The sequence below is a fragment of the Marmota monax genome, unplaced genomic scaffold (assembly GCF_021218885.2).
Source record: "Marmota monax isolate L192 unplaced genomic scaffold, Marmota_monax_Labrador192_F-V1.1 WCK01_AAM20220418_F8-fsc00008, whole genome shotgun sequence".
NCBI classification, from domain to species: domain Eukaryota; kingdom Metazoa; phylum Chordata; class Mammalia; order Rodentia; family Sciuridae; genus Marmota; species Marmota monax.
This window is the reverse complement of record NW_026694432.1, coordinates 11,672,891-11,694,758: the sequence shown is the minus strand read 5'-3', so window position 1 is coordinate 11,694,758 and position 21,868 is coordinate 11,672,891. Positions and strand designations below refer to the sequence as shown.

The 21,868-nt window shown below is 41.5% G+C and overlaps 1 protein-coding gene across 1 annotated transcript in view; it reads right to left on the bottom strand.

Annotated features, from left to right (window-relative positions):
• Positions 1–91: 91 nt before the first annotated feature.
• The window catches only part of Mtf1 (metal regulatory transcription factor 1), a 45,035-nt gene continuing 23,258 nt past the window's right edge, over positions 92–21,868 (bottom strand). The window contains exons 5-11 of the mRNA XM_046469000.2: positions 21,595–21,668; positions 20,678–20,814; positions 16,110–16,187; positions 10,712–10,814; positions 9,443–10,038; positions 6,835–6,898; positions 92–5,650 (exon numbers count right to left, since the gene is read on the bottom strand). Of these exons, the coding sequence (XP_046324956.1) occupies positions 5,550–5,650; positions 6,835–6,898; positions 9,443–10,038; positions 10,712–10,814; positions 16,110–16,187; positions 20,678–20,814; positions 21,595–21,668 (1,153 nt within the window). The 3' untranslated portion in view covers positions 92–5,549. The remainder of the gene's footprint in view (positions 5,651–6,834; positions 6,899–9,442; positions 10,039–10,711; positions 10,815–16,109; positions 16,188–20,677; positions 20,815–21,594; positions 21,669–21,868) is intronic.

The window sequence follows — 21,868 nt, the reverse complement described above, 5'->3', positions numbered from 1 at the left end:
CCTCTCCGAGACTGATGACTGGGCAGGGGGTGTGGTGGAAAAATGTCATCCATGGGCAGGGGTGGGAAGAAATGCCACAGATACTACCAAATTTAAATAAGCATTTAATTAGGATTTCATTAGTATTTAATATTGCTTTTCAATTCCAAAAAGTTAAATTTTCACTTCTTAGCAGATATTTTAAAGTACAATATTAAGTTTATACAAAATGAGCAATTAAGCAGACACCATTATTTCACATTCTTCAAAAATACAAATTCATATTTATTCTTTTTGGGTTTGGAGGTTTCTTCCTTTGGAAGTACTGAACCTGTAACGTTTTCATATCGCTCAGTGGAAGTCTATTGTTCCCATGTTTCACACTTAAATAAATTTGATAGACTTTTACATAATCCAAATAAAACTATTTGGGATTTTAAAAAGTGTCACCAAGACTCCAGCCAATGATTAGTGTGTGTCAAAAAAGAAGGCTCTTGGGGGCTCTTGCCTTTCCTGGCTAGAAGATCTGAGCCAGAAACCCAGCAAAAACCTGTTTCCAGCCACCTTCCCTCAAAGGGGACTAGGGGCAGTTCACAGGAAAAGGGAACAGCCACTTTGAACTCTGAACCCACCCCTGCTTTCTCCAAAACAACCAAAGATGTAGACTGTTGAGTCAAACAGCCCTTAGGAGGCCTGAGAACATAAGAGGAAAAGGGCAAGAGAAGCCTCTGACTTGGCACCACTACAAGGACAAGGATATTGCAAAAAACACCCCTGGGTTTTGGTGAAAAAGGTTTTATGAAAAATTTTCCCATAAGAAAAAGTAGAAACTGCATTGAGCTGAGAAAGTGACATGACATTATCACCCAATTTTTTGGCCCAGCAGGCACACCACCAAAAGGGCAGTGTGTGGTTTTAAACCTCGCTTCCAGTAAAAAAAAGTTTGTACTATGTACACCTTGACATAAAGATCCAGTTTAATTTGCATTTTTCAGTGCAGACTGAGAAGTCTTCTTGATCAAGAGTACCAGTGAGAAATGCCCAGACTGTGATCATCAGCTCCCCCAAAGGGCAGAAGAAACAACAGACCCTTTCCCTCTCTGCCCAGGAATATGCAAGAAGAAACAGGCTAAATGGACTGACCAATCAGAAATATGTATTATTCGGTTTTGTTGCCAACCTCCCTCCCCCAAATGTTAAGGATTGGACAATTTTCCCCTCTGTATGAGCAGAACCACTTGCATATTGCAAATATGAAAATCTTTCTGCTTTGGCTGAAGTGCATTTAAAACTTCTCTGGTCTATAGCCTAAGAATTAAAGATTACATGGGAGGAGGTGAGGAAGAAGGAAGAAAATTGATAAAGCAGACTATTAATAGCTTTGTTTACTGGATTTAATAAAGGCTGGAAGCCTTTTTTCTTAGAACTAACACAGGTGGTATGGGGAGCAGTGCAGAAATGGCTCATGTTGACCTCCAAAACATATTTCTGATTGGTGATATAAGAAAATTGTAAACTCTTGAACAATATTGTAGTTCCACAAATCAATGGTTCCTGTGACGCTCGAGTTTTTAAGATTAAAGACAATGGATGTGATTACAAATACAAAAGTCTAGAAGGTGCCAGGTTTCTACCTAGGAACAACCTGTTCCTTCCCTTCAGGCATCACTTTATAATGGTGAAGAGGGGAAAGATGGCAAGGGACCAAGAAGTGGTGAAAAAGGGCCTCAACAGTCAGAAGAAAACATCCACAGCAGTTCTTCCGAGAGCCTGAGGGGGCGCCGGGGCGCAGGGAAGGCTTGCATAGATTCAGCAGCTGCTGGGGATGCATAATAGTGTTTCCCTATGGACAGTCTCAGGAGCACAGGGCTCATTGAGCGAAAACGTGGCCAGGCCAGGGCCACATGGGACAACGACCGTCAAGCTACACATATTGCACCAAGGTAAGTGCTTTTCTTTTCACACCTCAATTTAACTTTTTATTCTGAGCAAAAAATAAAACTTTGTGGAAAGTATATATATGTATATATATACACAACAGAAATTGCAGCAATTGGGTTAAAGATAAAATAACCTAAAGTGCTTTTTTATTTTATTATTTCTTTAATATACCAATATGAGGTTCTGCAAACTTGTCCCTCTGGATACATTCAGCATTATACAAAGTATCTCAGGAAAACCCACCTACCCTCCATTATCCCCATCAGCCCACTGCCTTGACCCTGAAAATAAATCTCCCAACTACTGACTCTCCCAGAGGTGGTGAAGAGAAGCCCCTTGCCTTCCACCCAGAGAGGTTTTCACATCTCAAGGCCTCTCCTGGGCTTTGTACCATGACCTCCTTCTAAAGGTGGGTGGAATTCAATAAATGACACCACTCCTGTCACCAAACCAGTGATGACCCTGTGAGATTGGCCAGACCATGTCAGGAAAAGACTGGGCCACCTTCTCAATGCCCCACTTGCCTGTCTGGGAAGGGCCAAATTCACTAAGGCAGTTTGGTGGTGCCAGCTAGTTTCCTACTACCTCCTAAACCCTGGTGCTGATAAGCACCCTTAGAAGAAGCAGTCTAATGAAATACCAGCGGGAACTGAAAGTACTGGTTTAATGGGTGAAATGGTCAACGTTACCATGGGAAGAAAAAGAGGCTTGATTCCACCTGCTAGAACTCACCCTTCCTAACCTTATCCTAGGCTCATTCCCAGGTTTGGGAAACAATTCTCTTCCTGAAGGTTCTTTCTGGCTTCACTTTGGGAAGAAACCTTCTCTTCTCCAAGGTCCTTGGCACTAGAAGCCAAGCTGATAAAAGGAGAATGGGGAGGGAAGGAATTCTGGATGAGGAAGGAAAGTCTATCTACCCTGTGGAAAAAACCTGCTCTGCACAACCACTTGGAGCATTTGAAGCACATTAATGAATTAATGATTTTTCAAAAGCTGATGGGATCTGATAGTCTTTGTCATTTAAAATCACACCCGTAAGAGGCAGATACTTCAACTAGAAAAATTTCGTCAGCCAGAACACTGTTTTAAGATGTTTCTTCACCCACTTCCAAAGTGTAGAGGGTGTAAAAGCCACTAACCTGGTTAGGGCCCCAACATGAGCACAACCCTGGCTAACCAGGAAGAAGCAGTATTTAAGCAACAGATGCTTCACATGTCCTTTCCTGGGCTCTTGTTTCCCACCTCAGTTCCCAGACAGGCATGTGGGAAAGTCATCACTACTTTCTGACACAAACTAACTTTGGGGTCCCACTTGCTGGTCTCTCAGAAGCTGTAGAGAAGATAACAAGGGCCATGCTCAAAAGCTTCCTATGAGGCCCAGAGATAGTCAAGGACAACCCATGCTCAGCAGCTGGATTCCCAGGAGTGGTAAACGAAGAATCCTCCTGCCTCATTAATTTCTGCTGAGGTCAATGGTTGCCAAAACCCACCACTGTTTTGGAAAGGCATGCAGAAGGTCAAATAGAGATCCATTCTCTGGCTAGACTCCTAGAATGAAATCAGCTGCTTGCAGTGAAGCTTGTTTCTCTTCATGCAGTAACAGCACCACCACTATCACCTCCCTCTTATTCACGCTTGTCCCTGAACATCTTGGCTGAAGGTAGGGCCTCTGGCTCCCAGGTAAGTTATCTGCTCTAGATACTGTTTTGGCTGGCTCTGAGTCACAGCCCAGACAGCAGAAGTAACCAGTGCAGATCTCTCCTGTCCTGTGTGGGGAACCCTGCTCTTTGCTGAAGGCAGGGAAAGGGTTCTTGGGAGACAGAGGCCTATTCCACACCCTGGGTCATGCCTAGCTTCTGAGCTTGGTGAGCACTCATAACTACATTAAATAGCCTGATGAGAGACACTTTCCATTCTAGTGTGGATTGTATTTTATGTTTTATTTTAAGAGGCAATGACTTGAAGCCAAAGGCAGACAGATGGATATAATTCTATATACAAATCAAATCAATTTTTTTCCTATAATACAACTTAATTAAACATTCCAAATGAGATAACTTATTGCAACATTTCAGGCTTTTTGGTGGAAGGGGAATTTTTTATTTTGTTTTACCCTGAGTAGAAGATCATCGTGGTTTTCTTTTTTTTTTTTTCTTTTTTTTTTTTTGTTTAGAAATCACATGACTAAGCTGAGCAAGTCACATCCTTGTTTGCACTGTACTAGGCTGTATGCAAAATCCAGAGAGTGAGGGCTGGAGAAAGGAGAGGGCAACCAAAAACCTGGCTAGAACCTAGAACCAGAATACCTGGCCTGCCAATTACCTGCCACCTCATCCACATTCCCTTCAATTCGTACCTTCTCCTGATAAGCAAAACGCAGCCATTCTGTTGAGGAGGAAAATACCATTAAAAGGAAGGCAGACCACCATCTGGCAACTGGCCATAAGCCACATGTTCACTCTAGCACAAAACACGGATGTTCCCCAAGGAAAATTCACTATGACCTGTAAGCCCTGGCAAGCAAAATGAGAGATGGAAAGAACCAGGAAGGCAAAGAGTGTGGCTGTGTTACTAGAGCCTGCTCTGCACACACATCATTGACACACAGCAGTCAACAACTTGCCTGGGCCCTATCAGAACCAGATCATCCCACAGCTGGTGGACTAGGCTTTAAGTTGCCCATTTGTGCTGAGCACACTGCAGGACAGCCCCTGCAGCATCCACCGTGAGCTCTACTGACACCAATAGCAAACAGCAAAGCCATCTCACCCAAACCCTGTCCAAGTCACAGCTGTCTCACTTGCTCTTGCCACTGCCCATTTAGATGGAGTGAAGATCTGGCCTTCTGAGCAGGAGTCAGCCTCAGAGTAAAAGACACACAGGGAGGAGGAGCACCGCCAACACACTGAACTCTACTGCCCATCCACAAAGAGCCCAGTGCCAGTGCTGGGCAGTACCAGATTGATGGAAACCACACCCTTTCATTTAGAATTTTTATGCATACGAGTAACCTTAATTTCCAAGTTCACATGACAATAAGCAAAAGTGACATACAGTGCAGCCAAAAAGTTCATTTATAACTTAGCTTTTTTTTTTTTTTTTGTTTTTTGTTTTTGTTTTTTTTTTTTCCAAAGATCAGTTCCTTAAAATGGATGTTCCTGGGATGTGAATAAAGAAAATACGTCTGAAAGGTGAAGCTTTCAAACAGCAGATTTCTTCATCCTTCTGATTTCTGACCCCATGATGGTAGGCATCACACCTCATGCTTCCTGCTTGCCCTCTTCCTGGAGGTGAGCACACATGGGCCCTTCATTTGGAGAAGCTGGTCAGGCCCATCTCCTCCTCCCCCTGCAGTAGTGCTTCAATAGGAATCAGATTGGACGGGGTGTCCAGGCTCTGGAGGGACAGGAACTCTGACACATCCATGGCACTTAACATTTCTGTCTCAGGGTCTGAAGGAGCCTTGGCCTATCTGCTTTGCTCACAGGAAGAGGGTTTGTGGAGGATGATTACAGGCGACAGGGGTGAGGAAAAAGTCTGGGGTGGCAGCTGTGGGCTGGGACCATCAGGAGGCTGGGGATTCAGCTCTGGAGGGGGGAAGAACAGCCCTTTCTCCAGGCAGCCACCCACTACTTTGCAGAGTCCCGACATGCACACTGACACTGACACGCCTCCTCTTGTTTGATGATGATCACAGGAACACTGAGGCCAATCTGCTGGACAGAGCTCCCTGTGAGAGAGGCGAGAGAGACTGCTCTTCAAGTAGCTGAGGGCAGAGGCCTGAGGGGCAGGGGTGAATGGCCTGTGTGACCATCCCTCCAAGACAAAGCCCCTTCCTTAGAGAGCCACACACCCATCTAGATGCACCTTCCTTCTCTGCTATGCCTCTAAGGCAGGCATGGTTGATGCCTCCATTCTCCTGACATCTTTTTCATACCTCTGGGCCTCTGGGCTCTTCCTTTTGCCTAAACTCCCCCAGGACCATTGTTCTTCTGTAGAACCTGGTCTCATCTTTTAACACCCAGCTGACTGCCCTCCTCTTGCTGCCCAGGCAGTGCTTCCCTGCAGGCTGTGCAGAGGCCTGGCTTTGGAGAAGCTCTTCCAAGGTGCCTGGCACCCATGCCCAGCACTGCTGCCATCCACCTGCAGCCCTCTCCACAGGCATAGGACCTGTTCAGACTGAGCTCCTCAGGCTGTCCCACTCCTGTGTGGCCCCAGTGTTTGACACATGGTAGACAGAGTGGATCTCCTTTTACATAACCAGCCTGGCGTGGGTACACGTTCATATTCACTCTCATTGTCTCTCTCATGTGTGCTGTGCATTCACGCTCTGAATTCGGCCCAGAATTCAGCCAGGCCGTGTGTCTCAACAGAGGCAAAGAGCAAGGAACAGGAGAGAAGGGTGGGGCCAAGGAGGCCTGAGAGCTAGTGCTCTGGCTTTCCCACAAGTTCACTTATAACCTTGAGGGAGTCATTTAATTTGTTTGGATCCTGGTTTCTTAATCCACAAAAGAAAGAGTTTAAAATTAAAGGATCTTTCAGCTATGCATGAGTCTCTGACCCAGATGCTATTTCTTCCTTACTGTAATTAGAAAAGAGTCCAGTGAATTAACAACTGCCCTCTTTAGCATTAACTGTGATTCAAAAATTTTTCCTGGCTTATGTTTAAAAGATGTATCTGAAAGGAAAAGAACTCTAGGTAAAGAATGATAAACATGGAATTTATACTAGAATTACATTAACTTCCAGTAGTTGTGAAACATGAAATATGCTAACAAACAGTACAATGGGGATTTAATTGAGGCTGTTTAAAGACTTTCGAAGTTTTAAAAACCAGGGCAAAGCAATAATTTACTCTGACTCAAGGGGCCCAGAGAGTTGACTTTCTTTTAAAGCTAACATGGAGTTACATACCTGTGCTACTGGCTACTGGTACTGCAGTGGTAAAAAACACCTTCTCAACTTTAGATGCTTGTTGCTGGGGGGAAAAAAAAAATCACACTTATGCCCAGTCAAATATGGCAGACATCCAAAGTCCTGAAGCCTCCCATCCAAGAGGACAGAAACCCTTCAGTGTTTAGGGAATTTTGTACTGAGTGATGTTTTGTTTGTGCTCTGACATGAGGCCTCTGTACTGTTTGACATTCCATCCTGACAATGTAGCTAGCTGGCTATCTCCCAGCTGCCTAATCCAGTGGGTTCTGCATGTTCAAAGGCTTCTTCAAGGTTTTTTTTTTTTTTTTGTTTGTTTGTTTTCCCAAGCTGATGGTCTCCTCAGAGGGAGCCTAAGGCTCGCTTTCCCTGTAGGCTACCCACTCCTCTATCCTATTCTGTGAAAGCTGGAAAGTTCTTTTCTTCCTCTCAGGGATTAAGCTGAATGCTAAGGAACTTACATGTTTCTCAGTTTTCTGCATGTTTCAGAAAATGCAGTGTGTAACCAGGCATATACTCGGCTCTCAAAGGACATTGAAATGAATGAGTCATCAGACCAAATGCTTCCTTATCACACTAATATACTTCCTAGTAAATTGACTAAAGGGTTTCTGTTTTCTTCATCTTTTATTCCTTAAAAAAAAAAAATGCGGGGCTGGGGATGTGGCTCAAGCGGTAGCGCGCTCGCCAGGCATGCGTGCGGCCTGGGTTCGATCCTCAGCACCACATACAAAGATGTTGTGTCCGCCGAGAACTAAAAAATAAATATTAAAAAATTCTCTCTCTCTCTCTCTCTCTCTCTCTTAAAAAAGAAAAAAAAGCCTCAGGATGATCTGAGACAAAGTGAAAGTCTCTGGCTAAGTTAGAGGAGATGACACTATAAAACAAGCTGAAAACATGAGACCCCTATTTATTATGTGGAAGAAGAATGACACTTGTTTCATGCAGTTCCACAGGGCAGATGTGGGGGGTGGGGGGACACCAACTCTATGGAGGCAGATTGGATCACAACACTGGAAAGGCCTTTTCATGACGCTGCCTATCTATAATGGAAACAGGATGTCTTGAGAACTGGTTGGCACACCATTTCTGAAATTTGAGTGTTCAAATTATTTAGTCTGAAGCTACTTTTCCAGTTTATTTATATCTACCAACAAATTCTCCTACCTGGTATATCCTTATCTCTATCTAGTTTCTACCCATGTCAAGGCTCACCTGATCTGTGTGACAACCCAATAATTCCTTCCCCTTAGTGTATGAATCCCTCATCTAGCCACACAATGTAAAAACCAAGAGCACAGGCTCTGGGGTTGGTCTGCCTATGCTCAAATCCCAGCTTTGCCTCTGTAAGTTGTGTGACCTTGGGCTAGTCACATAACCTCTCTGGACCTTAGCTATCCACTACTAAAACCACACCTGTCTCCTAGGATTGTTGTAATGTGTTAAGTTCTTGTTAACACAGTATATGACATATAGAGATACATACTGAGGCAGTAAGAACTGTGTTGGGGGGTGAAGTATATATGGGTACTATCTGTTCAATAAAATCTAAAAATTATGTAAGTAAAAAATAATGTATGTAAGTAATGATTGGCACATGTTAGACCTTCAGTTTATAAAAATCTTAAGTCAGGTGTGGTGGCATGTGCCTGTAGTCCCAGCTATTGGGAGGCTGAGGCAGGAGAATTGTTTGAGCCTAGGAGTTCAAGATTAGCCTGGGCAACACAGTGAGACTCTGCTCAAGAAAAAAAAAAGGAAAGAAAGAAGGAAGAATGAAAGGGTTCAATAAATAAGAGCTGCTTTTTTTGTTTTGTTTTGTTTTTAATCACTATTACTGTAATTTGGCACTTTACTGGTAATATTAACTTTCTTTTAGGCATTTTAGCAATTTTAACCTGAATGTAAGTCTTTATGGAAAAAGAAATCATAATTTCTCAGTTTTCTGCATGTTTCAGAAAATGCAGTGTGTAACCAGGCATATACTCGGCTCTCAAAGGACATTGAAATGAATGAGTCATCAGACCAAATGCTTCCTTAGAAAATTGTTGTAAGGGAGCAGGGATGTGGCTCAGTGGTACAGGGCTTGCCTAGCATGCATAAGGCCTGGGTTCAATTCCCAACACTGCAAAAGAAAAGAAAATGGCTCTAGTGGCTTTAGGATAAGCTCTGAGAGCATAGTTTATTTGTTTCACTTGGTCATTGCTGTTTGGTTATGTGTGACTCAGTCACATCAGTCCCTTGTATCAGTCTTGGGGACAACCTGATTTTCTGAAATATTCTTGAGTCTCTGGAGTCTGTTGACTGCTTTCCTGTACTAGATGATGTGATTAAACTGCAGACAGAATATTCTTTCAAGTGTCTACTGCTAGGTAAACTTAAAGATTGTTTCTCTGCCTCTTTATCATAGGTGCTAACCACAGCATTCCCTGTATTTATACCATTTGATTATGGAGAAAATAACTACAAGGGGTAATTACACATTTCAGGGTAGACATGCTAGCCATTTCCCTTTTTGCAATAAAAGCCTCTGAACACATCACCCCTGTATATACACTTTACCCCACTGGGTATATTTATATGGAATACTTACAATTTGTTCTTGGTTTTGTGGTGAACTGGTGGCACCATTTAATATCCATTGTAAGTTCTGTTCTCCCATAACTAGGCTGGGCTGCAGGATAGCCGTGTTGGGAGTTGGGGTGATGGTTATGGTGGGATTATTAGTTAGGACAGAGTTGGCACCCAGAGGCAGAGTCTGGACCATGGCTGGCAAGGGCTCAGTAGTACTTTGTGGTGGGGCTGGTGTTGCCACGGCCGATGCCACCGCCGCTGCTGATGCAGAAGCCCCAGCAACAACGGAAAGTCCTGGTACGATGGGCTGCGGTGCCTGGGGATGCGGAAGAAACTCTTGATGATTAGCAGCAAACTGCGCGCTGTGGGGAACAGGCACTTCTGGAGGTTGTAAGAGAGCAGGGGGGTTGCCAAATGCAGCTTGCTGGGAACCGGGTCCTAGGGAGGGAGCAGGTGGAGGAGCGGACGGAGCTGAGGCTGGCAGCAGAGGCTGGGGTGGCTCGGAGAGGCCAGGCTGCAGTACAAGCGGAAGAGATAAAGATGCTGAATTTCCTGCAGGTGGTGGAACATCACTGACTGATTCTGCATCACCATTAAAACTTTCAATCAAGGCAGCTGGCAAGAAAAAGAAATAGAGACATATATCCATATCCCAAGCTTTACATGAGCCACAAAAACACAGTTATTATGGGCTAAACAGGACAGTGACAGTTGGCTGCAGCCAATTCCTTTACAGCTAGTAGGCTGGCTTTCTGCTTTCATTTAGTGACACCTCTGGTCAATATAACAGGTTTCATGATCAACCATTCTTCCTCAATGTGATGACCTAGTAAAAGTTTTATGATTTTAAAAAAATGTGTACTAAGTTCTTTCTGGAAGAGACTAGGCATTCTTTTCTGGACATGACTATTCAGTATAGTTTGCGACAACTGATTACCGTTATAATCTTATAGACAGATTACCGTTCAAACACAATATGATTTAAGCCTGGCTAGTAGGTCTTACCCATGTATGAACAGGGTATCACATCTAAAGGCAAAGTTCACAGCTCCTACTTAAAGCCAAAAAGAGATTCTGGAAAAAGAAACCCTTTTCTTCCAGAGCCAAGAAAAGTTGCAAGAACAGATGGAACTGAAATGAAAGGCCCATCCTTCTCTGACCCTCCACAGAAGGTCTGCTTCTTTTAAGCTAATTGAAATATTTCATTGTGCCTGTAATTTGGTATGTCAACAAGTGAACCCCCTTTCCCAGGGCTGAGATGTGAGCAGAAAGAGTCTGTGTAACCAACCTGTCTGTTGAGGATCTTCCTGAATTGCTGATTCATCTGAATTCTGAAACATTGATTCAAAGATGACTGCTGGTGAAATTGTGCTGAGGTCCTGGCCCTGTGTCTGATCAAGAGAGACAGAGATGTGACACTCTCCATCCTGAGACAATTCCTCACCACTAGAGAATATATTCAGGGTGGCTGAACTAGAATGATCTTTTGGTATTCTTCTTGTTTCTACCTTCTCATATTTCAAGTGACATGCATTTCCCTAAAACTTAAGATACTGAAGATATGGGTCTTCAGGAGCTAGCAAGTTATGACTTGTAGGTTGATTTCCGGTTTTTATAAATAAAAGTTTTACAGGAACACAGGCACACTCATTCATTGATAGATTATGCTGCTTTCATGATACACCTGCAGAGCTGAAAAGTTGTGACAGAGATCATGTGGTCCACAGGTTCTAAAACATTTACTAACTGGCCCTTTATAAGAAAGGCTTGCCAATCTCTGTTCTAAAGAGCAAATACCACATAAAATGGGATTATATAATGCCCATTACTGCTATGGTTTTTTTGTCCTTTCTGAAACTCATGTTAGAGTTTAATCCCCTTTATGAGCTATTTAAGGGTACCTTCACACTATGGTGTTTAGAGGGGGAGCCTTTGGATGGTGATTAGGATCAGACAAGGTCATCTGGATGGAGCCTCCATGATGGCTTTACCAGAAGGAAAGAGACCAGGATATACACACATGCACACTTCCTGTCTCTCACCACATGATGCCCTGCACCATCTTAGGGTTCTGCCAGCAAGAAGGCCATCAACCAGTGTGGCCCCTCAACTTTGAACCTCCAGAATCATGAGCCAAAGTAACACATTTTCTTCAACAACAACAAAAAGGACTGGGGGTGCTGGGGTTGTGGCTCAGTGGTAGAGCACTTGCCTAGCATGTGTGAGGCATTGGGTTCGAGTGTCAGCACTGCATATAAATAAATAAAATAAATATTCATAGTCAACTGAAAAAAAATATATACTTATTTAAAAAAAAAAGAAAGGAAGAAAAGGACTGGGGGTATAGCTGAGTGGTAAAGCACCTCTGGGTTCAATCTCAGTACCAGGAATAAATAAATAGATAGATACATACATACATACATACATACATAAAACTTAGCCTATGGTACTTTTGTAATTAGCAACAGAAAATAGACCAAGACAATTGCCATCCAACTTGCCTTTCTCAGGTAATAATGACACTGTAAATGTCTTTCAGGGTCATTACATATTATCTGTGATATTCTAAGTGTATATGTGATAAAAAAATCAAACAATACAAAGAAACTTAAATAGTGATGCCCTTAATAAAACACTAGCAGCAAAAACAAAATGAACCAGGGAGGAGGTGGGTGAGGAGGACACAGCACGATGCCCTGAGGGCCTAACTCCTAATATTCACTAAATAAAATGACCACTCTTCATTTTAGTTAAGGGGAGGGGAAAACTGCAATTCTTTTATCTACAATCCACTTCCACCCTGCATTCTACAGGGCAAGAGTGTCAAAGGCAACTGCCTACAGAAGTCCAGGAGAGCAAGAGAAGTGAGTGAAGCTGGATGTGGCACACCTGAACAGATGCACCTCAGCTGTCCTCAGGGTTCAGCTGAATGCTGCCTGGAACTATGCAGCATAGGATCACCAGAGCTCAAGATGAGGCTGAAATCTGGAGTTTTAAGGTGAAATCTACTAACTTATAAATAAAAGCAAGTGATTTTGAATCTAAGAGTACTGACCAATCTAAAACCTATCTTCAGGTCAGATCTCCCCAGTGCCAACTAGTGTTTCTGGGTTGTTTCTCAACAACTCTGCTTCTGGGAAGGAGAACTCAAGGACTGCTCAGGGCTGGGTAGAATCATGGTAAACTGAGGACAGCTCAAAAATCTGAAGGTCCTGAGATGAAAATGTCCATGAGAGCCAAGAGGGACCAATTATTCCATCTTGATTTCATCAGCTGGAAGAATGAAGGAGGAAGTTCAGTAATTCTGATTGCTAGTAGGATAAAAGCTGAAGGCAGAAAATTATTCAGGACTTCTAACTTGCAATCCAGGGGGAATTAAGACTCAAATCCAAGAGTACGGCTTTCAAATTTTTCATTGTGACACAAAGAAATACATTTTACAATCTGGGTGTGGTGGCACATACATGTCTGTAATCCCAGTGACTTGGGAGGCTGAGGCAGGAGAATTGCAAGGTCAAGGCCAGCCCCAGCAATTTAATAAGGCCCTGAGCAACTTAGCAAAATGCTGTCTCAAAGTAAAAAAAAAAAAAATTAAAAGGGCTGGGGATGTAGCTCAGTGGTCAAGTGCCCCTGGGTTCAACCCCCTAGTACCAAAAAAACAAAACAAACAAGAAAATTTTTATATCACACACACACTTTATCATTCACATTTATCTGCACAAATGGCTAATAACTACCATTAAGCTGTAAGCTTTGTAATTTACTCATGATTGTTATTTTTGTTCTACCTATTTATAAATCCTTATTAGTAATTAACAACAGTAAAAAGGAATGAGTTGTATTTGTCAATGATATCTATATAACTTTGAAAAGGCTGGGGGAGGAATAGCCTATATGCCTCTAAAAGATGTGCAAGAATGTTCATAGCAGCACTCTTCATAATGGCTCCAAACTAGAAAGAAAAAGAACAGTGTGGTATTTTTATTTAGTTTAACACTGTTCAACAACCAAATGAATGATCTGTAACTATATGCAACAATATGCATTAATTTCCTAAACATAATGCTGCAAGAAGAAAGCCAGATGAAAAGTCTACAATTCCAACTACAAAAGCAGAAAAATTAAGATGTTAGAAGTCAAGACAGTGGTTACCCTTAAGGAGAGAAAATGGCTACTGAGGGGCAGGGTGCAGGAGTGCTGGGAACATCTGGGTGAAATAAACTGTGATCCATCAAACTGTGCATTTATGATACCTTGCCCTTTTCTGTATGTAAAAAGTTTTTTTTTTTTTTTTTTTTTTTTTTAAGTTAAAGTGCTAAGTCACTGCCAGGCTTTAGGATAGAATCCCTAGGAATAAGTGGGACTGGCTTTCAAAACTAGAGGAGACAGAATAGCCTGAGCTTCTGGGTCCTGGAGCACAGAGTAGAAGAACACTGGAACCTAAAACTAAGCAAACAAAAGACCCAATCAGCCATTCCTTAGCAGTTCCAACCCTCCTTTAACAAAGGGTCTGAGTGAACCAAAGTTCATTTCCTTTTTGTTTTTTTTTTGGTGCTGGGAATCCAACCCAGGGCCTTGTGCATGCAATGCAAGCACTCTACCAACTGAGCTATAACCCCAGCCCCCAAAGTTCATTCCTAAGACATGCATGCATTACGTGGCAGAACTCTGAAACCGGCAAAGTGATTATCTCATACAAATTTGCCATCAAGTTCTAATTTTTAAAAAGCAAAGCAAAATTAATCCCACTGCTTCAAGGAACTGTGGCCTTTGTTTGAAAGAATAAAAGCAAACTCTTTCTAAATCTGGGATAAATGCTGGGTCCAGGGGCATGATATATAGTTAGACTCCAAGGGAGAGGGTTTCTCTCTCTTGATTATGTAAATTGTGGTAGAAAAGGAATCTTTTTTTTTTTTTTTTTTAAGACAAGTTATTATTTTCTCCTTATACCAGGTATTCCCCTGGTGACCTGAGGACTCTGGAAAGCTCCTCAGTCACATGTCACAGCCCTGACCAGAGTGGATGCCCTAAGCCATTTAACACAGTTAAATGTTAAAGAAATATTATACCCCAAATCTTAGGTTAGGTAATTCACAGGGCATCTAGGCCACCAAGTGTGTAAATTTCTTTCAGAACTAATGTTCTAAAATAGAAATAAAATGAAATATGCATATGAAGTGCTTTATTTTTTCTCTTTATTCTTCAGATTGATCTATCTTCAATTTAACAAATCAATCCTTCCTTCCTTCCTTTTCTTTTTGGTACTGGGGATGGGACCCACGGCCTCTACACATGCTAGGCAAGCACTCTATCACTGAGCTACATCCCCTAGCCTTTTATATTTTTTATTTTAACACAGGGTCTTGCTAAGTTACCCAGCCTGGCCTTGAACTTGGGATCCTCCTGTATCAGCCTTCCAAGTAGTTGGGATTGCAGGTGTGTGCAACTGCACCCGTTGCCCTTTTGGTTTTAAACCAGTGTCTTCACATAGTTGCTTTTTATGTTTTATCCAGTGTTTATAACTGTTTTCTGTGGGAGGGCTGGTTTCATAAGAACAACTCTGCCATTACCAGAAGGAGAATCCAGGCCATAGGGTGCTTATATAAAAATGCAGTTCAGATGCCACTCCCAGAAACACTGACTCAGTAGGCTTAGGGAGAGGCCCAAGAACCTACATGTTTAATTAATTACTTAATTTTTATATTTTTGAGATGAAATCTCCTTATGTTGTCCAGGCTGGTCTCAAACTCCTGGGATCCTGTGATCCTCCTGTCTCAGCCTCCAGAGTAGCTGGGACTATAGGTATGCACTATCATGGCCGGTTAAGAACCTGCATTTTAAGAAGTGCTGCAGTTGAATCCACTAACCATACTTTAATAAACACTTTTTATAGCATTCCTAAATCCTTCAGTTTCTATTCAAATACTTTCAATTACATTTATTCATTACGCATACAGTGACAGAAAATCTAGCCTAAGTTGTTGTTATTTTCTAGGAAAGAACAAACTCTAAATTAGTGTTGGCAACACAGGAAAATATTCAGATTTTATGAAAGAAGACCACATAAATTCAGACTCGATGCAGTGGTTTGTAAGTACTATCATGGAGTCATGGAAATGGCAAGAAACTTCCTACTGGTGTGAATCAAAGTAATCAGATTGAGGTAGAGTGGGCTTGTCCTCTATAGAAGTTCCCTTCAAAAACTCATTAAGGTGAGTTTAAAGGAGAAAAGAGACTAAGCCAGATCACTCAGGCAGAGTTTGAGAAGGTCTAGAAACTGGACTTTCTGGCTACATCTTACAATGCTAGACTTCAGACTCCTCAAAGACAATCCACACCTTCTTTGTTGCCACTATCAGCTCAGCACTGGCACAATGCCTGATTAAGTAGTACTCAATCAATATTTGCTAAATGAATTTTAAATAGGAAAAAAGAAAAAAAAGAAACTTTCTGGGGCCAAGAGGCTATCAACTGAGTGAACTGGGTCAAAAGGCATTAGGTGACAGAACAATTTTTCCTGATAAAATTCTGATCAGCACAAAGAGGAAAAAAAAATCCTAAATGGTCAGTGATTAAGCCCAATTAAATCTAGAAGACTTCAGTCTGGTCTTCCTCAATTACCCACCAAAGGGAATGCTCGACTCTTGCATCTATATTTCTAGCACCCACACCCCAGGTACACTTACTGTATTGGAATTTTCTTGCAATTCTGAATCTGTGGACAGAAGGCACAAGTCACTCAGGTAAAGTGAGTGATTTGTATCCTGTGAAAGAGAAAAAAAATTGAATTAAGTAACAAAAATCAGGATTTATACACCGTATTACACAATAAAATACTTGATTATAAATTCCTTAAGGTTCTAAATGTCTGTGTGTTACCTGTATGAACCATCCAAAGAAAGACCTAAGTAGATTATTTCACTTTTTAAAATCTCCATATTCTTTTTTTTTTTTGGTAACGGGGATTAAACTCAGGGGCATTTGACCACTGAGCCACATCCCCACCCCTGCTTTGTATTTTATTTAGAGACAGGGTCTCACTGAGTTGCTTAGCACTTAGCTGTTGCTGAAGCTGGCTTTGAACTCTCAATCCTCCTGTCTCAACCCCCCAAGGTGCTGGGATAACAGTCGTAAGCCACTGTGCCCAGCTCCATATTCTTTTTTTTTTTTTTTGGTACTGGGGATTGAAAGTAGGGGTGCTTACCCACTGAGCCACATCGCCAGCCCTGCCCTTTTAAATATTTTTTTAGTTGGAGACAGACACAATACCTTTATTTTATTTTTTATTTTTATGTGGCGCTAGGTGTTAAGGATTGAACCCAATGTCTCACACATGCTAGGCAAATGCTCTACCAGCTGAGCTACAACCCCAGTCCCCCAGCCCTTTGTGCACTTTTTATTTTGAGTCAGGGCCTTGCTAAGTTGCTTAGGACCTTACCAAGTTGCCCAGGCTGGCCTCCAAATTGCAAACCTCCTGCCTCAGTCTCCTGGGCTGCTGGGATTACAGGCATGCACCACTACACCCAGCTAAATATCTCCATATTCCTAAGAGAAACTCTTATATTTTTAAAAGATGGTTAAAAAGAATTCTTAAATTATCTCACAACCCAGGTTGAGTAACAAAAACTATCAAATTCATAATATTTGTATAATTGGTTTCATCATTTCCAAAGTGATATCACAAGATTCATTTGCTATTTTTATAAACCCTGGAAGTATTATTGTCTACCTCATTTGAAATATGAGGAAATTAATGCTATGACAGTTGGAGTGATATGCCCCAAACACATAGCTAATTAGCATTAGATAAACCTAGGGCTTCTGACTGAAAAGTCAACACTCCTTCCATTATATCCCGTGTCTCCAACATAGGTACCTGAGAGTTCCTTACTCACAAAGTACTGAGGATTAACTATTCAAATTCTGCTGCTCGGGCTAACTCTGAGCTCTGGATTCTAGAATGTCAGTCTCAATTCATATGCTTTAGGTGGTGTGGTGACCCTGCTTACCTCAAGTGGATCAGACAGTCCCACTCAAGCATGCATGCATTCAACACATATAGTGGTCCCCCCTTATCTATAGTTCTATTTTTCATATTCAGTTACCCAGGGGCAACTGTGGTCCAAAAATGTTAAACTCCAGAAATAAATGACTCCTAAGTTTTAAATTGTACATCATTCTGAGTAGTGTGATGAAATCTTGTGGCATCCATTTCCACCCCCTTTATCCAGGCTGCACACTCTACCACCTACTAGTCACTCTGTAGACATCTAGATAATGAGATCAAATGTCGTAGTGGTACAGTGCTTGCAATCTAGTATCACTTATCTTACTTAATAATGGCAGTGAAGCTGGCAATCTAATTACAATACGTCATTACTGTTATAGTATTGTTGCCAATTTCTTACCGTGTCTAATTTATAAATTAAGCTTAAGCATAGATATGTAAGTACAGAAAAAAGTATTTATAAGGTTCAGTATTATCTGCAGTTTTAGGCATCCACTGGGAAGCTTAGAACATGTCCCCTGAAGGTAAAGGGGAACTACTGTATTCACTGAGCATCTAAGATGTATTAGGCACTCTTCCAGGCCTAGGAATACAATAGTGAAAAAAAAAAAAACTGAGTCTCTTCCCTCCCTATACAGCTTACATTCTAGTAAGGACAAATAATAATAAGTATACAGTATACAAGATGATACAAGTGCTATGGAGAGTAGGAATGCTGGGGTAGTTGTTTTTATATTAGAAGTTAAATGCCCCTCAGATAAATGAAATCTGAGCAGAGAAAAGAGAACATGGGCCATGCATGTATCTAGGAAAAGTGTTCAAGCAGAGGGTACAGTGAGAAAAACCTGGCGGTAAGAGTGGGCTTTCCTTGGTTCAAGGAACCACACAGAGGACAATACAGCTAAAGAAAGAGGAAGAGAAATAGAAATAGATGAGATCAGAAAAGTGACAAGGCCAGAGAGCATAGGACCACTGTAAGATTTTGATTTTTACTCTAAATGATACAAGCTGCTTCTCTGGAGGGGTTACAAGCAGACAACAAGCAATATCTGTGTCACAGTCTAGAAAGACTGCTCTGGCTACATATAGAACAGTCTGCAGTAGACTGGGATGGGAAGTAGAAGAAGAGGAGAAAAGGCTTAGCAAATTATTCCATTAATCCAGGCAAGAAGCTAATGAGTGAAACAATCAGAAAAGTGATCAGATTCTAGATATATTTTCAAGGTGGAGCTGATAGTCTTTGCTGGTGGACATGGGGTGTGAGGAGAAGAAAGGAGTCAGGAGGAATTTTGGCCTCTGCCACTAGAAATTAGCTGCCATTTACTAAGACAGAAAAACTGCAGAAGGAACAGTTTGGGCCATGTTAAGTTTTAGAAGATGAGATATTATCTGGGTGGAGGCGTGGAGTAGATGGTTTAATATGCAAATGTGTGGAGTTCAGGGGGAGACCAGATGGGAGATATCAATGTAGGACTTGAAGGCAACATAGATGGCATGTGAGGCCTGAGTAGGAAACATCCCTCTACTGGAAAATGACCAAGGATTCAGAGAAGATGAGCTGTGAGGACTGGGCAGTGATACACTCCAGTGCTCAGAGGTTGTTGGCAGTTAAATTAGCCATGGAGAAAACTGAGAAATTGAGAATTAAGAAAACTGACTGTGACTAATGAAATGCAGCTTAGTACAGAAAGACTCCCATGTTTAAAATTTCTATTTGGCTTTTACAGATGAAAAAACTAAGGCACAAGAAGTCATCTGCCTAAGGTCATGTGATTAGTGACTGAACCTGGATTTGAATCCACATAGCTGTGCTCCACGGGCTACCTCCACAGCTAAGGCTATTCTGTCTCTCACAACACAAGGGTTAAGAACCAGGCTCTTGAATCACACTGCCTGCCTAAATTAGACTAATTATAAGTTCTGGATATTTAGGCAAGTTATTTAATTTCTCTTTGCCTCAGTTTCTTAATTAGTAACATGGGGATTATTAGTAACACCCTCATAGAGTTCTTGTAGATAATACATATAAAAGCACTTAGCAAGTTACCTGGCACATATTTAACATTCAGTAAGTGTTAGCTATTATTACTAATGAAACACGGGACTGGAGAAGAATCCTTTTAAATGGATTCTTTATTGTTTAAAAATTGGAAACTCTAGAATTAGAATATTCTGTCTCTACCGAAATCAAAATCATGCTATACATATTAAGAATATTCCAAAGAAAGTCAGTGAATTTGCAAGTCTGAAGTTCAGAGACCAGGCTGGAGACTCAATGGCAATACAAGTGGCATGGGCTGAGATAGAGGAGATTCCCTTCTTCTGGAGAATGAACATGGATGCAGAGAAGATGGGAGGCAAATTGGTGGGGAGGTAGAAGGCAGGAGGAAAAGCTGCTAAAAAGCCCACTTAGCCCATTATTCCAATAATCCAGGCTGGGGTGGGGGGAAATGGATTGAACAAAAATGTAATCAGAATAAGTCATCAGATTCTAGATCTATTCTCAAGGTACAATTGAAGACTTTGCTCTATCAGCTTCAGTTTCTTTATCCATAAAACAATAAGAAAATAATAGCACTTTACTTTTCAGGCTTAATAGGTCAGTGCTTAAACCCTATTAAAAGTAATAACAGTAAATACTGATCCCAAGATCTTTCTGGAATGGAGTGGTAGCTTCAGGGGACCAGGAAAAATGGAGGGACTCAGTAAAGAAAATTAAACAAAACTTAAAACTCCTCAGAGGCTTATTCTGTGGCTCAGTGTCTTAAGCTAGTAACTCTTAAACCTTTTGGTTTACAAACACTTCAAACAGGCCAGGACAAGCGATTCTTCTCCAGCCTTTGCTTGGCTCTCCAATGACAGGCTGTGTGAAGAACATAAATTTATGTCCCAAACTCAAGTACATATTTGCCACTTTATAGGTATAAAGATGGAAGAGGATACTCTGTAGAGCATCTGGCTGACCCTTTGAAAGCCACTCTGAGACCTCTGGGTTCAAGGGCACCTTCTTCCACCATACCTGATGGAAATGAGGCAGAGCTGAAGAAGAGACTAAAGGACAGGATGTCTGGTGAGATTTCTAGCTTCCACCACCACTCCATTGCAAAGCCATAGATTTTGACCCTGATTTCTCCCCTCTCAATATCAAATATGTAAAGAAGACATTTCAACCTTTTTTGTGTGAGACACAAACAGTTGCTGTTTTGTGATGCTCAGATCAAAACAAGAGAGAAGAACACTGCACACCTCTGATCCGTTGTGTTGTGGAAGTGCATTGTATGAGTGTCCTTTGTTATCATGACCTTTCATGTGACTTTTGAGACTGTATTGAGTGCTGAATGTTTTCTCACAGCCATTACTGGGGCAGAAGAAGGGTCTTTCACCTGCAAGAATGACAAAGTAGTGTTAATTTCACCATAAACTCATTTAGCTGGTTTAAGAATCTACCTTTTCCTAATGGGGGGGAAGTAAAATTCTTATGAGGGTTTGGGTAATAGTTGTTAAAAGGTGAGTAAACTACATGCTAATTATCTCAGTTCTGAAACTTAATGCAGAGCAAAGCACAGGATATAGCTCACTCCTGGAAGTTTTTTATCTTTAATTTTTAAAAATATTTTTCTTGGGCTAGGGTGGTGGCTCAGTGGCAGAGCGCTTGCCTTGCACATGTGAGGCACTGGGTTCAATCCTCAACACCACATAAAAAAATAAAAATAAAACAAAGTAAAGATATTGTGTCCATGTATAGCTAAAAAAAATTTAATAAAATTTTTTTATTTAGCTGTAGATGGACACAATGACTTTTATTTTATTTGTTTATGTTTATGTGGAGGATCGAACCCAGTGTCTCACACATACTGGGTGAGCACTCTACCACTGAGCCACAACCCCAGCCTACCCAGGAAGTTTAAAGGGAAGATTCACTTTCTTACAGTTTCTTTTTAAAAGAATATTTATGTACTGGTTTCATTTCTTAAAGTTGGATTCCTGAGTTCAACCTTTAGATTCTTTCACCTCTGAAAGAAACTCAAACATTATTAGGTGAAGGCTAAGCTGATTAGGATCACTCCCCCCACCTAGTTTAACAGGTCTCAATGGAAACACACATACTTAGTTACAGGCTTGATGCAGGTTAAAATGAAAAACAGAAACAAGCCTCAACTCACCGGTATGTGTACGGACATGAGTTTTAAGGTGGTGGCTTGCTGCAAATGCTTTTCCACAGCCATCATGATCACATCTAAACAAGTTGTTAAAGCAAAGAGAAACAGAGTCATTAGCTAAGAGTCCTTAATCCTCAACATCTCTTGTAAATGCAAACTATACATTCAAAACACTAAGATTAGATCAATAAAACTGGTTTTAGAGATGGCAATGATGGGAGGCCCCTGAAAGATAAGGTGGCACATCTGGGATCAGAGGCAGCAGAGAGCTCAGGAT